General features: G+C 35.9%; 2 protein-coding genes, 2 long non-coding RNA genes and 2 pseudogenes across 6 annotated transcripts; 4 read left to right on the top strand and 2 right to left on the bottom strand.

The window, feature by feature from the left end:
• The first annotated feature begins 4,059 nt into the window (after positions 1 to 4,059).
• Positions 4,060 to 5,697, top strand: LOC104714335 (F-box/kelch-repeat protein At1g80440 pseudogene; annotated as a pseudogene). Its single transcript, XR_015565858.1, has one exon. The product of XR_015565858.1 is annotated as an F-box/kelch-repeat protein At1g80440 pseudogene (transcript).
• Positions 5,698 to 6,237: 540 nt separating this feature from the next.
• LOC104762531 (uncharacterized protein At4g04775-like) lies at positions 6,238 to 7,001 on the top strand. Its single transcript, XM_010485845.3, has 2 exons — positions 6,238 to 6,552; positions 6,653 to 7,001. The coding sequence occupies exons 1-2, from the start codon at positions 6,379 to 6,381 to the stop codon at positions 6,950 to 6,952; spliced, it is 474 nt and encodes a 157-aa protein (XP_010484147.1). The 5' UTR covers positions 6,238 to 6,378; the 3' UTR covers positions 6,953 to 7,001.
• Positions 7,002 to 9,513: 2,512 nt separating this feature from the next.
• Positions 9,514 to 10,312, bottom strand: LOC147939343 (VQ motif-containing protein 11 pseudogene; annotated as a pseudogene).
• Positions 10,313 to 12,074: 1,762 nt separating this feature from the next.
• Positions 12,075 to 13,491, top strand: LOC104714333 (uncharacterized). Of its 2 annotated transcripts, none has more exons than XR_015565856.1 (5): positions 12,075 to 12,225; positions 12,333 to 12,412; positions 12,633 to 12,712; positions 12,783 to 12,954; positions 13,237 to 13,491. It is a non-coding gene; the product is annotated as an uncharacterized LOC104714333 (long non-coding RNA). The 2 variants fall into 2 exon arrangements; XR_015565855.1 differs by having other exon boundaries at positions 12,087 to 12,225; positions 12,783 to 13,019; positions 13,237 to 13,401.
• Positions 13,492 to 13,996: 505 nt separating this feature from the next.
• Positions 13,997 to 14,879, top strand: LOC147939342 (uncharacterized). Its single transcript, XR_015565854.1, has 2 exons — positions 13,997 to 14,343; positions 14,662 to 14,879. It is a non-coding gene; the product is annotated as an uncharacterized LOC147939342 (long non-coding RNA).
• A 2,143-nt stretch (positions 14,880 to 17,022) lies between these two features.
• LOC104714332 (glycerol kinase) lies at positions 17,023 to 19,737 on the bottom strand. Its single transcript, XM_010431651.3, has 4 exons — positions 19,137 to 19,737; positions 18,577 to 18,798; positions 17,531 to 18,497; positions 17,023 to 17,428 (listed from the first exon to the last, which is right to left on the bottom strand). Exons 1-4 carry the CDS (start codon positions 19,268 to 19,270, stop codon positions 17,183 to 17,185), a joined length of 1,569 nt encoding a protein of 522 aa, XP_010429953.1. The 5' UTR covers positions 19,271 to 19,737; the 3' UTR covers positions 17,023 to 17,182.
• Between the last annotated feature and the right edge of the window lie 212 nt (positions 19,738 to 19,949).

Genomic DNA, 19,949 nt, shown 5'->3' with positions numbered 1-19,949 from the left:
TAATTTTTGAAAAATATGGATATGATGTGTATTAAAATTTTAAATGATGTGTTAATTCCTTAAAATCCTGAAATGCTGATGTGTAACATGAAATTATCATTATTGGTCCAAAGATATGAGCGGTATTAATCAGAATATTCTTACTGGATATCAATTTTAACGATGTGTCACTCTCTAAACACTTCAAAAAGCTGAGGTGCATCACTTGGAGAGAAAAACATTGTGTTTTTATTATATTTACGATTATACTTGTCCATATCTCATTTTTGTATATTGTGTCTCAATTTTCAGAAGATAGAAACGCCTCATCATATCCTCTTCTTATCTTTCTCTCGTTGTGGCTTCTTAATTTCTGCTTAAAGGTATAGACTAACACAATTCCAAGACCAAGCAGCTTGGTCCAAGCTTATGAATATTCCCGACTCCCGAGTCAAAACATGTCAATTTTCTATCTTTACTTCTTTTTTTTTTTTAACATTATTAAAACCTTGTTTAACCGCAAGCTGTCTTGGACTTTTGAAGTGGATTCCGAAATTTCAGGGCAATTTTTTCTTATAAGTTACGTACGTACCAATAAGCCATCGTCACGACTCACGTGGTTTAGTAAGTAAGTAAGTAAGTAAGTAAGTAAGTAAGTAAGTAAGTAAGTAAGTAAGTAAGTAAGTAAGTAAGTAAGTAAGTTATGCTTATAAAAAGGGTTCAATGGCTTTGGCACGTTAAGTAAGTAATGCTTATAAAAAGGGTTCAATGGCTTTGGCACGTTCTATTATCCTCGCTTGACTTTGGCAAAGGTTCATTTGACCGTTGTGTTGTCGTTCGTCTCTTCGACGCTAGCTACTAATATAATCAATGGGAGTGTTTTTACTTTTTATTAGTTGAATTTTACCTTAATTTTTGCTTTCCCTCTCACTTTGAATCCTGTAGCTGTAGGGGAAAAACGAAGTATATTGGGGTAATATTTAAGTCATCCTTGTTTTCGTATGTTATTACCATTATCTTAAATCATGTTGTAGATTTCTTTTTTTTTCTCCCAACTTGGCTTCCGTTGTTTTGGTTTTCAACCTCTATAGTATTGATAAGTTGATGTATGTCTGATGATGATGATTGATGAGGATGAAAATAAATAACTGTTGGACGCACTTGAAAAGAAAAAGACAGAAGTACAGTGACTGGGCAGTAGAAGATACAAAGCCCACGTCAGCAGCTACTAGATAACCATCCATCGTAATGCATATGGATAAAAAGGACGTAAAATAAAATACCTAAAATGAGCTTATCCTCCAGTACGTGAGAGCTTTATTTAATTTGATGTCGACCGCATAAATATCCAGTCCAGTTCTATTTCATATTCTGGCAGTTTATATGCAAAATCATGTCTTCTTTAACAATTTGATCTCTATTATAATACACTTGGAAAATAATAATAATGCATATACTTTGAAGTCATCCCTAGTGCCAATAGTAATAAGGCTTCGAGTCAACTATACCTGCATCTTTGAGACGTATACTGTTATATGATGTCCGCTTCTCTATGCTAATTTCGCCAGCATTTTCTGCGGTTCTGGATAAGTTTTTAGTATTTAAATATGTTACTATTTTTAAAATTAAATAATGGTTCTATGCTGCCGGTGCGATTCGATGTTTTGTAGTTGTACTTCTAAATAATTTAATCAAATGTCGACATAAATAAAATAAAAACAAGTCAAACAAAATCCATCCCCCATCGTTCTCAATAATCTCTTTATATAAAAAAAAAATTAAACTATTGAGTTAATTATTTTGTGTGTTTTCTTTTTCAATGGTTCAGCGAGTTGTCTTAACAAAATCATCCCCTATCGTTCTCAATAATCTTTTCTTTATATATATAAAAAAAATCTAAACCATTTGGTTAATTATTTCGTGTGTTTTCTTTTTCAATGACTCGGCGAATTTTCTTAATTATGACAAAATACTTTCATAAAACTATGAATTATTGAATGGGACCAAAAGAAGAGTATTGAGTTTTGAAAATATCGACATGACCATTGATGAAGTGGGTCCAATCCAACACTCGTCAAATGGCTAAGTCTATTCCTATCTGCGAATAAACGGATTGCTTCCGTCGTTTAATGTTTTGATTCATCAAAGAGCCACCCGACGAATCACACGACGACTCTTCCCTTTGGCAAGATGTTGACGTACGCCCTGTCGTTTTGTTCTCGTCTTACACCTTATAGTCATTCCAACGCCGTGCCGTTGTGTTTTCATCAAGTTGATTCAACCTTTTTGCCAGCCCGTTTTTATCCCACGTCTCATTTTCAATTAGTTTATTTGTTGTTATATAGATATACTAGATTGGAGCGTTTCATTGTCCATATGTGGTAATCCATAATAATATTATCTATTTATCTTATATATTAACCAAAACTTCAAGTTACATTCATCTGCAAATACATGAATGGGGTGCCATAGCAGTAATCATAAAACTATATTTTACGAATAAAACAACCAAATACATACGTTAAAGATGTTTAGAGCATGTGGTGGACACTAGAACTAGTCCAACTTGCATGGAACATGCTGCTTCCCCGAATATTGTATTATTCAATTTTGTACAGCTACAAAAAAAATTGGTGTATATGTAAATTAAAAAAAAATGTCTAATACTTTACAGATTAATGTGTACTAAGCATTAGATTTGATTTAAGGGATTGTACTTTGAAGTAGTATAATGCTTTTGAGTAAGGAGACAATCTTTCGATTCTTTATGTCAAACGCGTTTAAGTAGCTTAATCAAGATCCTATATATGCTTGTTGTAGTATATAGATATATATATTGTAAGTTGTAACCACATATATAAAAACATAAATCCTTGTTCATCGGTAATAGTTTGAAGATGTCGAGTATTGTAAATAATAATCCAACAAGCAATTGTTTATGGCCGACCGATGATAGACTCACACATGGAGACAAGACAACAAGCAAAATAAAATAAATTAAAAGCAAGATTTTTATTTTTTTTTCAAAACAAGGAAATTCTAGAAGGGTTAGAGAAAATACATTCTAGAAGGGAATTTGGGAGGAAAGACTCCAAAACATTAGTTTTTAAGCTGGATTTTGGATTTTAGTATTTATTTCTTTCATATCTATCAGTTTAATACTTTAGAAATTAATCTCTAAACGCTGTTATGTGCTTGGATTATGTTCCACATAATGTGAGAAGGAAACATGTTCGTAGTAGTGATCCCCCTTCTTTATATGTATAATAACTGTACTTCTTGCTGTACTATTTTTTTTTTCTCTCACTCACTGTGTTTTGAAAATCATTGTCTATATCTTATATTTATTAACTTATTCATCAAGTATTTGTATACGAATATCATTTTATTTTGCCATCGTATAAATGTGTAGAATACATATATATATATATATATATATATGCATGACCTAGTGTACAATTTTTGTTGTTGTTGTTGGTTTGCCATAAAGTTATGTTGTTTAGAATTAGGACATGTATAAAAAAGCAAAAGAGTGTGGTCCGATTGATATTTTAATATATGAGAAAAGAAAGGGTGTGATCTAAAATATAGATAGTGTCAGAAGGTACATTCAGAAAGTACAATCTTTTAATGTGTAAGTGTTTTTAAGTTTAACTTATACTTACGATAAATGAATTCATTCTTGTTCGTTGTACATTAGTAAGTGTATCGTTGTACATTAGTAAGTGTATACTTAGCTTAGACAGCTGTCTATAGCATGCAGTACATATCCAAAAAAAAATGTCTAAAATCAGTATTAAATCCAAAGGCTTCCTAATTCGCTATATTTGCTACCATTCCAATCAATGGTCCATGTGTATCCTTATCATGTTTGGATTTATATTGCTGTTGGCTGGAATCTGGAAGCTTCATTACTAAATTTGACAGTTAGAATTAGGGAATATCACAAAACAAAATATTATCTACAAAAAAAAAAAGAAAAAAAAAAGATGAAGAGCACATCCCGACATCCGTCAAGTTGGTCCCAATTGATTCGATCGAAGTCTCCATCTTTAAGCTCACAACCATTAACCGTTTTTGAACCAACCTCAAGTTCCGTTATCTTTCATTTAAACATTTAAAAAATACATAACATAAGGTTAACCAAAACTAATATACCAAGTAGTATTTGTCAAACAAAAAAAAGAATCCTGAATTATTTATTATGAGACGCAAACAAAAAATGAAAAATACCCTAATGAATGAATGAATGAATCAAAGAAGAGTTTCTAGAAACAAAGACACTTATCCTCAACTCAAACTATCTATAAAGCGGCACACTCTCCTCTTTCCCATTCTTCATCATCATCATCTTCAACCTTCTCTCTATCCAAAAAAAATCCTCTTTCACTAAAAGTAAACTGTTTCATCTAAATCTTTGACACTTTTCGACACACAAAAAGAAGAAAAAAAAAAAACAGAGACTTCATTAATAATCTTTGACACTTTCGTGATGGAACTCATCCCTAATCTTCCCGACGACGTAGCCAGAGAGTGTCTCCTACGCGCTTCCTACAAGCAGTTCCCTACCATAGCTTCCGTTTGCAGAGGCTGGAACCGTGAAATCTCTCTCTCTGACTTCTTACAGCAGCGGAAAGCTTCAGGCCATAGCCAAGAGCTTCTTATTCTTTCACAGGCTGAGGCTCGTCGTCACGACAAAGACTCCGCTGGATCCTCCTTAAAGATTCACGCTTCCCCTGAATACCGGATCGTCGTTCTCGAATCCGGGTCGGGTCTTTGGACGGAGCTTCCTCCGCTCCCTTGGGGTCAACGTCAATCCAACGGACTTCCTCTGTTCTGCAGTTTGGTTTCTGTCGGATCGGATCTTATTGTCTTGGGTGGGCTTGACCCGGTCACGTGGCAGGCTTCTGATTCGGTCTACGTCTTCAGTTTCCTCACCTCCAAATGGCGCGTGGGGGCGACCATGCCAGGTGTAAGACGATCCTTCTTCGGATGCGCTTCCGATTCTCATCGGACGGTGTTGGTCGCGGGTGGACACGACGAAGAGAAATCTGCGCTGACGTCAGCACTTTTGTACGACGTGGCAGAAGATAAGTGGACGTTATTGCCGGATATGGCGCGGGAACGAGACGAGTGCAAAGCTATTTTCCACGCTGGCAGATTCCACGTCATCGGCGGATATGCCACTGAGGAACAAGGGCAGTTCGGTAATACATCTGAATCGTTCGATGTGTCTACGTGGCAGTGGGGTCTACTTACGGAGGATGGTTTCCTCGAAGACGCCGTTAGCCCGCCGATCTGCGCCGCCGGAGAAAACGGAGATTTGTACGCGTGCTGGCGCGGCGACGTGATGGTGTTTACGAACGACACGTGGAAGAAAGTGGGTCAGATTCCTGCTGATGTGCACAATGTAACTTACGTGGCGGTGAGGCCGGGGAAGCTGGTTGTGATCGGCAGCGGCAAGGCTGGATACGGTGAAGCCACCGTAGGGTATATCTGTGATTTAAGTAGCTCTCGGTGGGTACAGTTGGAAACACATGTTGGTCACGTTCAAGCTGGCTGCTTCTTGCAAGTCTAATGAAAACCTAAAAAAAATCTTCCAGTCTCTTGGAGTTTGGACCTAAACTAAATCCCAACAAATCCATTCTATTTTCTCGTGTGTTAATGTATAAATCTTTTCGTGATAATGAAGAAAGAAGAAGTTTAGTTGTGATATTATTATATTAGTGTTAATAATTAAATATGGTATTTATTCGTTCAGAGTGTGACGTTAACTAATTATTTTTTTTGTATCTCTAATGATATAAAAAATACTAAAAACTATCGAAAAAACCTTTTATGAAATTGAATTTATGGTACTGGTGGTATTGATTGAAGAACTTTAATGATGGGTTTTCCATAGGATAGCCCTATTAAAAAAAAAAGATGGTACGTGAGGCCCAAATATAACCAAATTATCTATAAATGGGCTTCTGATGGGACTTGAGAGAGAGTTATGTAAATGATGAAGGACAAACGGACGGCTATGATATGAGCAGAGGGTTTGAAATATGGATTACACCTGAGGGGCAGAGTTCGAAGATATAGACTGGGGAAAACGTCCTGGTTCCCCATGAGAACTATGATATCGTACCAGATGGAGCCCGATCTTTACCCCCGTCCCAGATGGCTTTCATGAAATTCTTCTCAATCTATATACCCATATATCGGGATGTTATCGGTTTAAAGAGTGAACCGATACGATACCGTTCATACCAAATAGAAAACCAAAAATAAAACCTGACTGATGTTAATAATCCGACCCGAGACGATACATCTATAACACATCTATAACTCCATTAAAATCCCCAAATCCTCAAACCCTAAAAGCATAAAATTCTTAAATCGATCTTTGCAACCATGAGTACCGTTTCTGGAGGTTCGAGTGGTTCATCAAATGTTCGACAAAGAGGATTCGTCGTTGGCGTGCCTAAGAGATGCTGGTGTGGGGAACACATCGTGGCAAAGAATTCCAAATCCGAGCCTAATCCTTCTCGGAGATACTTTCGATGTCGAGAAGCAGCAGCAAAGAAGGTACTATGTTATGCTTTGTTTGATGTAGACATCGACCTAATCCAAATCCGAGCCTAATCCTTCTCATCAATTTTCATTGTATTCTATGATATAATGTTAGCTTGTGAACGATAACCACATCTTTAAGTGGGTCGATGAGGCATTGTTGGACGAGGTAGCAACATTGGGTGTTCAATTTGAGAGAGTAAAAGAAGAGATGAAAGAGCGTACAATAGAGACATTGCAAGAACAGAAGCTGAAATTTGAGAAGATGCAAATGGAGTTCGAAAAAGAGCTTTGTGAGAGGGTTGAAGAAGTTTTGTTGGAAGCAAAAGCTGAATTGCAATGTAGGATGAATAAGAGTATAATTGTATGTGTTTTCGGTTTTATGATCTTGTTTGCTCTGTTTAAGCTTGTATGATGAGCTATTGTAAACTATTGTTCGGTTGTAATCTATTGTTGTTCGGTTGTATGCTCTGCTTTATGCTCTTGTTTGTTTTGGTGTTGAGTGTGAACTCCTGTTGGTGTTGCTATTGCATTTAATAAGATAAGACATTCCACATTTCATAAAAGGCAGAACATGATGAACACATGTTCTGAAAACAAGCAGAATGATAACGTTTTGAAATCATGTTCTCAACATGATCACAGACCAAAAACATAACCCTACTAGTCTATTCGACCAAAATACAGATCCAACTAGTCTCTTAAACCAAAAAACAGACCCCTACTACCATAATCTTCAATATTCAGGCTTGTGAAAGTCCTCCACCACCTTGAGATAGTCCTCCACCACCCTGAACAACTTCTCCTCCATCTTTGCCTTTAAGAAGGCGCCATCAACTCCTATTATTGGCCGGCAAGTCTGTTTCCAAGTTCTTCTAAGGGCATCGAAACAAACATAAAACCGATTGAAGACGTCTTGACCAGCATCATTCTTAATTGTATCAATCTCCACAACAGACCCTGGATTTGCTTCCAAGATCTCAGCTTGGTAATCTCGCAGTCGTGCAAACTGTTGTTCATACTCATACTCTATCCATCCCAAAGCCTTTCTCCGAGCAGCTTGACATTGTGGCCTAGTAGCGGATATCTTCCACCTTTCCATGATAATCTGTTCAATCCTCAAAGGCTTGTAATGATCCGGTTCCTCTCTAATCTTATCGAGAAAAATTCTAGCTATGACTGGGACCTTAAACATCTCACACTCGCCATTGGGGGTACAACAATGCTTATCAATGTATTTCGTAATCTTCCACAAAGATGCGTTTGGAAGAAGTGCAGCAAACACTTTCCACTCACAATTGCCCTTATCCCCAACACATCTAAACCCGAGTTTATCTTTGTCATACCTGTATTGCTTCAAATTGTAACCAGTATGTAGTGCATAGTCCAAGACACTCTCCTTGAATGCGACCCCATTGTAGAAGGATTGGTCTTTCCACAAAGTTCCATCACCACGTCCGATATCCGTAAACACCCTCTCTGGACCCGCACCACGACCACGACCCGCACCACGACCACGACCTTCTTCCTCGTCGTCACTTTCTGGGTACGTATCATGACGAATCGACTCTTCAGCATCGGTAAATTCCTGAGCAAGCATATCGACGTGAAATTCATCTCGATCCTCTCCTTCTTCATCGTACTCTCGTTCTCCAACACCATCTCTTTGCCCAATACCATCTTGTTGCCCAAAACCAGATCGGATTATTAAATCCATCGATTCAATTTGAGAAATCGATGGTGAAATTTGATTTTCTAGGGTTCGTCGCGAGAGAAAACAAAAAAGAGGTTAAAATGTGATTTTAGGGATTTCTCGGTTGAGGGTTATGTTTCTAATCGGGTCAAAATCAGGTTTTAATCGGGTCGAAATCAGGTTTATTTTGGTTTGTAAACTTCGTCACTCGGTTAATCAAATAGTAAACCAATTAAACCTATAGCAATGGTGAAATAGATGATATCTTCTATTCTCATGGAGATACAAAACGTAAATTACAGATATATGGGTATATAGATTGAAAAGAATTTCAGGAGAGCCATCTGGGACGGGGGTAAAAATCGGGCTCCATCTGGTACGATATCATAGTTCTCATGGGAAACCAGGACGTTTTCCCTATAGACTGACAACAGACTTTAAAGATAGATGCAGAGACACCCTCTGTTACAAGTAACATCTATTTAATTTTATCATCTCTTTTCATACACACACACACGTAATAAAAGAAAAAAGAAAAAAAAGGGTGCATTATATGTTTAGCAGGAGAATTGAATCGTAGCCGTTGAATCTGCAGAGGAAATAGGCGCCGCTTCATTCTGCGTCACAGCTTTGTCATTAAATCCAACGGCTGGCAGCTTTATTACACACACACACACACAAAAAAAAAAGAAGATTTATAATTGGAGAGCACTGTTACACTGTACCCTATCACCACAGAGAATTTAGCTTCTTTCTTAACCCAAAAAGTCAACATATTTTTTGTATCTATTATATATGAGTCGGCCTATGTTGTTGTTATGTAGCCTATCTATTCATTATTCATTATTCATTCATCTCATACATCATCAACTTGATCGTATTTGTAAGGAAAATTTAAGATACAAGATTACGTTTGATATACTAGTAGACTTGTCAAATATAACGTTTGAAACTTTAGAACAGTGAATCTTAAAGTATCCTCTTTTTTTTTTGGTATACATAATTTTAAAATTCAAGACTAGTAGTAGTACATAGCGTGTGTTTTTGGATCTCACGTAGTATTAAAAAATCTAAAAGACAATAATACCATTGTCGTGAAATGATGTCTTCCTTGACTTAATATAAATGTAAGTAAAATTGCCGCGTATGAAAATAAGATTTTTATAATCTAAAAGGTAGTGGACTACACGCGCCGAAATAGTTGACCTTCGTAAGAGAGAAAAAAAGAAAGAAAAAAAAAAAAGCCTAAGGTTAAATGAAAACGAGATATTAGCCCTAACAAAAATAGTAAAAAGCAATAGCAGTAATAATAATAATATCACGTGTCACCCACTTAAGATTAATTTAATAGCCTAAAACTCAAAATTACGACGATTAGGGAGAGAGAGAGAGAGAGAGAGAGAGCTCTTCTAATAAGTTAAGAGTCGCGATAGTTATCTTCAATCCGATGATTAGTGCCGTTAGGAGAACGAAGAGGAAACAGTGGCAAAAGCTCTGGTGCTGGCTCGGCGCCGCTTCTCGGGCTCGGAAGGAAGTAGAACCCTTTCTCGGCTATGGCTTTTTGCTCTTCCTTGTCCGGTGGCGCGTGGTGGTGCTCTTCACGCGCTGAATGTGGACTCACGCGCGCCCAGAATGGGTCGAGGTGAGAGACCGGAGACACGAGGAACCCTCGGTGGAAATGGCTGAAAGGGTCGTTCGGGTTTGTGATGTTGTTTACCTTCAGCTCCATTTTCTTCGATGATTGACGTCGTTCGTGAAGCTTGAACGCTGGCTTTTTCGGGGTTAAGGGAAGCTTCTGTTGTGCAGCGGATGAGGAGGAGGGGGAGGAGAGATCTGGTGGTGCTCCCGTGAGTTTCTGGACGATGTTGCGGAAATTGGAGGGATCTGCTTGAACGAACATCGTGTTTGGGTCGGTTGCGTAGCTCGGCGGCTGATGGTGCTGCTGGCTGCTCATGGTGGTTATGAGAGATGATGACACGAAAGAGATGTGTGTACTTGAATGAAACCTTTAAAAGAAGAAGAAGAAGAAGAAGAGAAGAGAAACTTGCTTCGTTTTTTGTTTTTGTCTAAAAGACATTCGTCTGCCTACTAACGCAATTATTTAAAGAAGACCCTCTTGTGTGTGTCTTTTTTTTTTTATTGACATTTTTTGCCAACATATTAAATGTTACTAGAGTCATTAACAAAAGTTGCTAAGATGTTTGACTTTGCACGTCTAGAACTTTTAGTTCATACGTTGACTAAAAAACAAATATTGTTTTAGTTGCTAATAATTCACTAATTTGTTTGTATGATTCGATACACGAATTTAATCTTTATTTGGGATGATTATAACTTTCAAAGTCAACGCTTAGGCTATACATTATTAGAAGTGTTGCCAATTTAGTAGTACCTGGGAACATCACAGAAGAGTATGTGATAAATCAAACATTTTAGTCGGTTCTTTGTTGACTTAGCAAGCAACTTAATTACTATTATTTTGTCAAAGCATTCCACTTGTCTAATATTTCCACGTTATATATTCTTGTACACTAACGTTAAATATATCTTCTTTTCGTAAACTATATATAATACCGAGTCGTGGTTGACGCATTGATATGTAATACAAAAAAAAAAACACACACACACAAGGACAAAAGAATGTTAAATATTGCTAATGTATGTAGGTAATCGCGTAATGATTGATCCAGACCGTGATATGTAAATAAGCATATAATTACCACACGGTCCATGAAATGATAATATTTTCGAATTTTGAATCCCCCTACAGAAATAAATGCAGTGACGAGAAGTGCATCAGAACTTCCCCCTACAAAATTTATGGAGGTTCAAATTTTGAAAAAGTGAAAAAATTAAATGAATTATTTAGAGAGATATATAGCCCCGTACGTACGTCGTTGAGTATACACATACATACAAAGCGATAAAGTTGATGTTGTTGCTGTTTTGTTAGAGATTGTGACTTAAGTTCACTTGTTCATTCTTACCTTCATATTATATTGTTATTGAAACGTAAAAGATGAGATTACACCCTATTACAATATAAGTAGTGGAGGACAAAGAAAATGGGGTATATATGTTATGATCAATACTATTATACAAAAACGATTCGAAAAAAAAAAAGAAAAGAAAGAAAAAAACAACGGCCTTAATTAGAGGTTGCGTGAAGGAAGTAGGGCAAAAAAGCGAAAGATTTTTTTTCTCTCCTTTTTTCTTCGCACATCACGTTTTTTTCTTCGTTCTTTAGCTTTGCTTCCAATTGACTCTTTGAACTTTTTTTGTTGTGTTTCCATTGAAACTTTCTCTATTTTTTTTTTTTTTGTGTGTGTGTGTGGCTTGAATAAAATATTTTCCACACTCTTATCTTAATTCCCATTTGTCCACTTTTTACTTAGATTCTCGTTGTTTCAGTGAGAACTGATAGAAAAGTAAGAAGAAAAAAAAAACTCATAAGAATTGCTTGGAAGTTTTTTAACGAAGAAGGTATCCCCACTAAATTATTTAACACCCTAACTATGATGAAGCTATCAGATGTTAAATTTTTGTACTAGTAACCGAAATAACTTGAAAGAATTTTATCATATAAAAAAAAACTTGTATACGTATAACTTTTTTATTTATTTAAATACACTATAATATCATCATCTAACAAAAGTAATAAGACAAAGTTGATCCCCCCGTTGACAAAAAAAAAATGTCAACAACGTAGAGGCCAATGGAGGACTCGTTAAGAGCCCATATGTTTAATAAGAAGCAAGGCCTAAGGAGGCCCATTATTAGTTCGTTTTTCAATGTTTTTTGAGAGACCTTTATTATTAAATTCAAGAGTTTTGATTAGCAGAGCATAATTGTAGTTTGATTGAATTGAACAGTTCAAAATTGGGATTGTTTTTGAATCCCAGTGTCGTCGGCGAGCGTTTGGTCTCAGTGTAAAGAAATCGAGAAATTCGAAGTGTGGCATCATGGAATTTGTCGTTTTTGATTCCCTGGGAAACGTAGAAAAACCCTAATCCCAGTGTCATGCTTAAACAAAGTTCGATATCTCTTTTTTTTTGTTAGCTATATATACGAACTTAAGTCTCACTTTGGATTTGCTCCACAGATCGTGGCATTGGCTAATTTGTTGCCGGTTGATGATTCGGTCGATGAATTTGGACAGCTATAGCCTATATGTATCAAACTGTAAGATTCTCTGTTTTTCTGAAAGATTGGGCCTTTTTATCTATCCTCATCATTGGTGTGTTTCTGTGAATCTGGTCAATGGTTTCATGATTTTTGTAAATCTGGGTTGTTGTTCTTTAGAAGAATCAGGTTAGATATTTTGAGAGTAAGAATGATTTATATAGGACTTTATGATATTGTTGGAATCCTAAGTGGTGTTTTTGTTTTGCACCTTCTTCAGTGTAGGCCACCAGATAGTTTAGTGGGGCTATGCAGAAAGAATGTATGATTGTTCAGAAGAAGAATCCGTGGGTCTTCAAGGTGAGAAGCGTTAGGCTTTCTGCCCAAGGCTTGATTTAATGAATAATATTCTGACGAGTTTTATTTGCAGGCATCAGAAACTTAGCTACCAAATGAATCCCAGATGATGAAGTGGAAGATATGTTTGTCTTGTTAAGTGAAATTGAAGAGACAGATACCCTTCCATCACTGCTGTATTGTCTGGTGCGATTGCATCAGACTACCAACGGCAACGGCTGCCCGGTGGAGAGTTTTTGTTCAAGGTTAGGCCTTGTTTCTTTTGGCATTTCTGTGGAAACAAGATCAGACATTGCTTCTTCATGAAATGGTAAACTGTTTCAGAAAAGAGAACATTCAAGCCTATTTCAATCTCTTTTTTTTTTTTTTTTTTTTTTTTTTTTTTTTTCCGTTCAGATATGTTTTATTTAACTCGTTTCTTGTTTACTTATCTTAGTCAAGGAAGGTATTAAGGATTGTTGTTATATTTTCCCGCTACTATTAACCTCAACATCTTCTTATAATTATGGTTTGTTTCACGTTAACAGGTCGCGGCAATAGGGTTAGTAGATCCCTCAAAGCATCTGGGGAAAGACTTAGCCTTCATGGAACCATATCTGATGTGGCTTGATCTTATTGGCCATGTGACTTGTACTTTATAGGATAAAGGATAAAAAAATTAATGGTCATTTGATTATCTTTTCTTTTCATTTATATTCTTAATATAATCAATTTAGTATTAAGATATTGATAATTTTGCATTTGTTGCTAATTAATATACTTAATGTATGATGAATTTTATAGTGTGATTTTTTTCTATTTTAACGAAAAGTGATTATAACAAATCTTGATGTCAATTGTTACTAGATTTTCTAATTATTATTAGGGATTTTAAAGTTCAAAATTAATAACGATTAAAGATTGTCGACTCTATTGTAAGAAAACTACATGTATAGATGACAAATGTATAAGCTAGCAAATAAGCAAATTTGAGGTTTTGAGAAGGAGAATTTAATCATATTGATGAAGTTAATCTTTTAATTATATTTTACTAGATATACTTTTATTAAAAAAATGTAAGGACTAAAAGAAGTGTTTGTAAATACAATTTAGCATAATAAAAAGGGAAATATATGATTGGTTTGATATACAAATTAGTAAATTTAGGAAAATACCATATGCATATCCATATAGTTTACTAAGTTTAGGGATTTATTTTGAAGAAAATTAATATTATTAAAAAAGTTTAAAAACTTTATTTTTGGCTATTTTTGGCTAAGACATGTATATAAATATTATGAGCTTTAGTCTTCAACCTCCTCAATAATTTCATTTCCTTAAGAATCATTTTTTAGGATGATACAAATATTAAAAACCCTAAATGATAGCGATGTTTCTGTTATGGGTCATTTGGATTTACCCACTAAAAGTACCAGAAAACTATTAGAAGAAATGAAAACTACAATACTTCGAAATGGTATTGAAGTGGAAATCCTTGATAATAATGACATATCGTATAGGGTTACCCTTCGCGAATACCAAGAAGCTTATCGTATGGTGAATGGATGGAAAAATATCGTAGATAAAAAAAGTCTTAAATCAGGTGATCTCATCGAGTTATATTGGGATGGTACCAAATTTATTTTGGTTGTAGAGTGAGTTTTCTTTTCTAAATTATCTCTCATTAGTTTTTTTTTAATAACTCTATTTAACTATTTTTTTAAGTTGAATATTGGTATTTCTGATGGGTTTCATGTGTTTCATAACTAAAATAGTGGCAAGTCAATTTGCATTATAATGTAAATAATAGATAAGTTAATATCGTTGTACTTTATATTATCTTAAAGGTGTTATACAAAAATATGTTATTGTGGTGTAGTTATACATCATACTCATTGTTTTTTTTTTGTAGAAAAGTAGATATGTTAGTAAATGGTTAGATTTATAACTAAAGTTTTAAATGGTGACTATAGATCATGCACTCCAAAAAAAACAGATGAGAAAGGAGAATGCAGCTCAAGTGCAACAGGAGGAAAGAAAAAATAATATGCAAAAGAAGTGTAGGATGACCGGAACAAAACATAAATATTAAATATAATAAATATGACATAAATATTATAATTTACTAAATTTTATAAATATTCTATGGCTGAAATTTGATTTTTATGAATAAAGTGGTATTGATAATGTATATAATTTCTTTACATATATGAATTAAGAATAATTGTGGATTAAATGGCAAATCGAGTGATGCAAATCAGACGGGTCAAGCCATTCAAGTAGAACAATTGTGGATCAAACATGTCTCACAATCCAAAATGTGTGAAAACTAGAATATTGCAAGAAAACAAGGGTGTAGTGATTACAGAAATTGCCTAGTAAATAAGGTTTTATGGGAATTAAGATGAAGTATAATTCTATGTTAAATAATTATTATAAATTTTTGACATAAATTCTTCGTAAATATTACAATGTAAATAAATTATCTTTTATTTGGTCAGATTTTTTTTGTTGTAAATCAAGTCAATTAGGAATGATCTCTTTGGTGTTTGGTAACGATCACATTTCCTAGATGTTGTGAGATTTTCTCACACATGTTGTTGTTTGTGCTAAGAGAAAGTTACATTGAACGTAATAATCATAAATATATCATGATGTAGATTTCTACAACTAAAGAAAATGTTTCAATCTGTAATAGAGTTTAGTACCAAATGGTCCAAAATATTAGAAACCCATAATGAATAGAATTAGGAAAGAATTTTCTAAGAATCTAAAAAACTTGCCAAAGAGCTCTTTAAAACTAAGACACATCCAACATACTAAATGACATTGGCTCTTTTCTTAATGTCGAAAGGGTAAATACTAGTAAGTAGTAACTAGATAGTTACGTGCGCTATGCAACGAGGAAAAATACTGACGTAAATTTTAGTTTGGTTGTTGACACTATGCTAATACTTGTATTTTAATTTCAGTGATGAGACTATTCTTATTTATAAATGGTTTAAGTTTGAAGAATTGCTCGTTTGGATCAGCAATTGACAAAAACAATTATGACAACAGGGAACAAGACATACCAACAGACCCACACGGCCACACGTATGTGCAGGATTATGTTTGTTGAAAATTTAGATTTATAACTGTTTCTTTTTGAATAATATCGTTTTAAAATGTTTATTTTCCTTTATCCACTATTTTATGTTTTGATATATAAAATGGATTGAGGTAGATAAAATTATTAATCCATATGTTAGTGAATTTATTATAATATGTGAACTATTTTATGAGTAAATATAAATTCAAAAATAGAACATATTAAAAGAAAATTAACATAAATCATAGGCAAATCATTGAATTTGAATGGAAAGGTAATAAACCTTACGAAATTGAAACTAACCAATTTTTTTTTGTAACTTCGGCAAAACAAACTAAGTTATTATACTGAATTTGTAAAAGTAAGTAACATGTATAAGGATTTGATTAACAATTGTCTTAAAAAAATATATGCGATAGTAGGTTTTTACGCCCATTTAAGAGATGTACAGCCCATGGTATCAATTCTCTATACAGTTGTAGTATAAAGAGTTATAAATCCAATTGGTTGTTTTGCTAGCAGTTAAGACGCAACCAGAAACAAGCAAGTCAACCCAAACAACAATGGAGGTTTTGTCTATCAACCTAAGATGAACAGAAATAAGAAAACAGAGATAAAGAACTATACGACCAGGGTACACAATGCAAGCAAAAGAACTACACGAGATAACGCATATGTACTTGATATTTGCTTTATCCTCTTTAAATAGGTCTGAAAGAAGATCTCGAGACTGTTCTTACAGAACTTGAATCCCAGCTTTTAAAAACGAGTTTAACTGGCAGAGTGTATTGTACATTCATCTTTATATCTCTAACTTGAGTGGATTTGCTGTGGTGAATGAGACATATGTGAAATTTATCACACAAGAGAAGTGCCCTTTCGGTGTTACTTCACGTAGTACAATAGAACTTCCTTTGGTAAAAGCGGGTCTTGGAAAAGCTTATGTTGAGGTTTTAGTTGCGAGTGACGAAAGCAAAAGAGTTCTCCATGTCCAAAGTATATCTTGCTGGGCACCTAGCTGCATTGGACCTTACAGTCAGGTGAATAAATTCTTCTCATTGATTTCTAAATAAGCTTCAAATTGATTAGCAAACTCAGTTACTTCAATATCATCTCCTTCAGGCCACTTTGCACAAGAGTGTTGTTCATATGGCTGGACAACTAGGACTTGACCCCTCCCATGATGAATCTTCGAAACGAAGGCGCAATTGCTGAGCTTAACCATAATGTGATTAATCATTGATTTATCAATCATTCAACAGAATTAATCATTGATTTATCAGTCATTCAAAGAGTGGTTTTACCAACATATATTATATAAGACGTTAAACATAATGTGACTGTAGTAAGACGGAGAGATCCCAACTGTGGTAATAAAACAAAGATATCAAATGATTCAAGTTTTAGATAGAGAGATCAGCAAGATCAAATGTTCTTTCCACCGCTTTGCACCAAGACTCCACTTTCTTCTTCCTGATTCCTTCTTCCATAGCCGGTCTGAACACTTTGGAGTTCTTGGCCTTCTCTCCTGACTCGAATATGTCTTCTTCCTTCCAGAATCCCACAGCCAGCCCAGCTGCGTATGCTGCTCCTAGTGCTGTTGTCTCTATGTCCACAGGCCTCACCACCGGGGTTCCCATCAAATCAGCCTACAACCAGTTCGAAAGGAGAGGTAAGAGAATGAGTTTAATCGTCATAATCATCAGATTCATACGAGCAGAACAGAGAAGAGAGATAGACGATGGGTATACCTGAATCTGCATCAGAAGGTTGTTAGCTGTGGCACCACCATCAACTCTGAGCAAGAACTCCCCTTTCTCGTTATCTAAGGAACCCTTTTCACCTGCATCTTTGTTCATGGAGTCGAGAACGTCTTTCACTTGGAAACACATGCTCTCTAGAACAGCCCGAGCAATGTGAGACTTGTTGGTGAACCTCGTGATTCCAATACACACACCACGGGCGTCTTCTCTCCACCAAGGAGCAAACAAGCCGTTGAACGCTGGCACAAAGTACACTCCTCCTGTAGAATCTACCTTTGCTGCCAAATCTTCGATTTCAGAGGCGGTCTTTATTATACCAAGGCTGTCTCTTAGCCACTGAACAGCAGCTCCTGCTATGGCAATCGAACCTTCCAGTGCATAGTTTGTCTGTGCTTGAGGCCCGAGCTTGTAGGCCAGCGTGGTCAGAAGTCCATGACCTGATTTGATAGGCACTTCTCCAGTGTTGAGAAGAATGAAAGCGCCAGTGCCATATGTACTCTTGGCCTCGCCTTTTTTGCAAGCTTGTCCCAGCATTGCAGCGTGCTGATCTCCAAGGCATCCAGCAATCTTGATACCGGGGATAGGCCAGCCTTTGCAGATTTCTCCAATGACTTCCGAATTGCTGACAATCTTAGGCAAGAGATCAGCTGGTATGCCAAGAGTCTTCAAAGTGTCCTGGTCCCAGTTTAAGGTTTTGAGGTTCATGAGCATGGTGCGAGAAGCATTGGTGACATCAGTGACGTGTAGACCGCCATTCACACCGCCAGTCATGTTCCAGATCAACCATGTGTCGATAGTGCCAAAGATGGCATCCCCTTTCTTGATAGCTTCTTTGACATCATCGACATTCTCCATGAGCCAAAGCAGCTTCATTGCAGAGAAGTAAGTGCTTATTGGCAAGCCACAAGACTCGACAAAATGGGATCTTCCTCCCGAGAGTTCTTTCTCTAGTCTCCTGTGAAACCAAATCCATCAATAAAACAGAGCACACGGTTTAGCAAAACCATGTAATAAAGGAAGAGAGGCATGTAAACCTGCAGATGGAACTGGTGCGAGCATCCATCCAGACAATAGCTTTGTGGAGAGGAAGGCCAGTGGATTTGCTCCAAACGATAGTAGTCTCTCTCTGATCTGTAAGGCCAATGGCTTTCAAGCCACCGTCGACGTTGTGTCCATCGGCGGTGGCTTTGTCGAGAGCCTTTGCAATGCAAACTTTCACACTTTCCAGAATCTCCATTGGATCGTGTTCCACCCATCTTCGTTCCCCCACAAAAGCAAAAACAAAAATCACAAGACAATATAAAAAAACAACTATGAGATACCATAAAACAAGAGACTACTGATCCATGAATCTTGGAGATGAGTACAACAAGTCCCAACTGGAATACGGACAGATCAATCAGAGATCCGAGAATGTAATAATTTGGAATACTCACAAAGAAAAGAGATAAAAACAAAACTTTCGAATCAAAGAAGATGAAGATCATCTACCCAATAGAAATAAAGTCTCATTCCATAAGCAATGAATACATGAAGAAGAAGGTAGAGAGAGAGAGAGAGAGAGAGAGAGAGAGAGAGAGATTGGTTTTAATACCCCGCTTCGGGATAGAACTGAGTAAACTCGACTTGATGAGAAGCAACGGGACGAGCATCATGATCGTAAATGATGAATCTGGTGCTGGTGGTTCCTTGATCGATTGATCCAATAAAACCACTTTCTTTTGCCATTGTTTTCTTTGTTCTTGGTAAAGGTGAATGAATAATGCTTTCTTTGTTTTATCTTCTCAAAGGTATTTAAAGAAGAAGAAGAAGATCGTTGAGGATAGAAAAAAAAGGTGGATATAAAGGAAGAATGGGAACGATTTTGATTGATTAATAGAAAAACTGAATCGAGTCAGAGATTTTGTTGGAAACTTCACCCCCAAAGTTTTTGTTATTTTATCCAAATACAGAGTTATTACGCATTTACTACTCCCACGCACCCACCGGATTAGATGATGATGTATTGATTAAGCTTTCCATTGGTGGTTTGGTCAATATTATGAGATCATCCCTCGCTTAAATTCAGCTACCCTTGCCACGTGTCTCTCTCTCATTCGATCCTTTTGTAACCGTTTCTATCCGTTGACTTTGACAAACTCATGAGATCATATGTGATATGTCTCTCTGTCTCCGTCCGTGTTCACAGATCTAGTTAAAAACTCTATGCTCATGATCTAGAGTTGAATTTTATTTGTTTTACATATGAAAAAAAAAAAAAAGAAAAAACAATCGATATATGCCCTGATTGGTAACAGACTTTTAAGACTTTAAAATTATTTAAATCATTGACAGTCATATTTTTGCCAATCAGACTTTTATTGCTTTTAATTTTTTAAAAGTTTTGAAAGTCACTTATATTTTTTCC

This window comes from Camelina sativa, chromosome 9 (genome assembly GCF_030686135.1).
Source record: "Camelina sativa cultivar CO46 ecotype springtype chromosome 9, ASM3068613v1".
Taxonomy (NCBI): domain Eukaryota; kingdom Viridiplantae; phylum Streptophyta; class Magnoliopsida; order Brassicales; family Brassicaceae; genus Camelina; species Camelina sativa.
This window is presented reverse-complemented; position numbering and strand designations above follow the sequence as displayed.